Raw genomic sequence first — 1,419 nt, 5'->3', positions numbered from 1 at the left:
GGGTATCTAGCCATGTTTCGTCTCGAAGAACTAGGTACCACTGCGTTTGCAGGTTTGGCTCTGGCACTGCAACCTACAAGTATGCACACGTTTCTATCGTATCTTTTTAATCCAGAGGAACTTAAAGGAACGTTGCATGACCAATGGACTCGTGTGCTTGATACCGACTTCGTTGAGACACAAATTATTGACAAAATGCTGAGTTTTAAGCCAGAGATCGACAAGCTGTTGAGCCAACTCCATACTAAAGCCTTCGGAAGAGCTGCTTCCCCTGATGTCACTGCATATTCGACGTCAAGCAAGAAGTTAACTGTACCTGTGGCGCCTAACATTACTCAGCCGAAGCCTCGAAAAACTGCTGAGCCTATCCGTATTCCCCGCGAGGTCAAGGCAAACCCAGTGCCTGCATCCTTAAATAAGCTCTCACTAGCAGAGCTCCAGGCTCAACAGGAGGCTCGAAAGGAGCGAATGAAGGTTCAAGTTGCGAGTAAATACGACTCTGCCGACGAATTTCAGTTCGCAACTGCAGCTCGCGGCAGCAACCTCGAGGCAGTACGGGAACAAATAGAGCGCGAGCGAGACGCAGCTCTGCACTTCGACTTTAAGGCCAAACCTGTTCCTCATACCAATACATCCGCAGCCGAAGTGAAGCTTACAGCGGCCGCTATCTTGCGTGAAGATGCCTTGTTTAAACGCAAGCAAGAGCATGAAGCAGCTGTAATCCGCGCGTACGAGTCGGAGCTGCGTGATCCCCTCGAGTTCTACCGCTGGCAAGCCAATATGCAGCAGCAGGACGAAGAGAACTATCGTCGTGAGGTGGAGACTCGTCGACTCGAGATGGTTCAAGCGCAATTTGACGCCATGGAGGCTGCGCGTCAAGCCAAACTGGAGAATCGAGAGGTGGCCATCGAGATGAAGACACAGGCGAAAACGCGAGCTGTCGAGCGTGAAAAAGAAGAGAACGAGTTGGTAGAAAAGTACCGACATCTTACTGAAGACGTCAAGCGCGTACGTGACACTGCACCGCGAGAAGCCGAGGCGCAGGTTCGAGAAGAAAACGCACGACAACGTGATGCCTTGCTGGAGTTCCTGGCTACTGAAAGAGACCGTAAAGCTCAGCAAGATGCCAAGGAGCGAGCAGCACGCGAAGACTTGATCCGTCAGATTCGAGCTCTAGACAAAGTTCATCGCGAACACGTCGCTGTGTTCGACCCCACGGAGACAGCGCAGCTTGGTCTGCTGGAAGAAATGTCATTGGCTGAGCTTCGTGAACGTCTTCGCGTACGTTCTGAAGACCAGAAGCGCTGGGAAGAATCTCGACGCGACACTATCCTGACTGACAAGCAGGAGAAGAGTGCAGATCTGCTCGACAAGGCGACGAGTGCTGCACGTCGACGTCGAGCGACAGCAAGTGCAAAT

At 52.1% G+C, this 1,419-nt stretch overlaps 1 protein-coding gene across 1 annotated transcript in view; it reads left to right on the top strand.

Annotated features, from left to right (window-relative positions):
* Window positions 1-12: 12 nt before the first annotated feature.
* Window positions 13-1,419, top strand: part of PITG_21258 (uncharacterized protein) — a gene marked incomplete at both ends in the record, with an annotated part of 1,986 nt that continues 579 nt past the window's right edge. The window contains 2 exons of the mRNA XM_002894941.1: window positions 13-276; window positions 364-1,411. Of these exons, the coding sequence (XP_002894987.1) occupies window positions 13-276; window positions 364-1,411 (1,312 nt within the window). The remainder of the gene's footprint in view (window positions 277-363; window positions 1,412-1,419) is intronic.

The sequence above is a fragment of the Phytophthora infestans genome, genomic scaffold (genome assembly GCF_000142945.1).
Source record: "Phytophthora infestans T30-4 supercont1.326 genomic scaffold, whole genome shotgun sequence".
NCBI lineage: Eukaryota > Oomycota > Peronosporomycetes > Peronosporales > Peronosporaceae > Phytophthora > Phytophthora infestans.
Note: the sequence above shows the minus strand (reverse complement) of the source record. Positions and strands in the feature narration are given on the sequence as shown.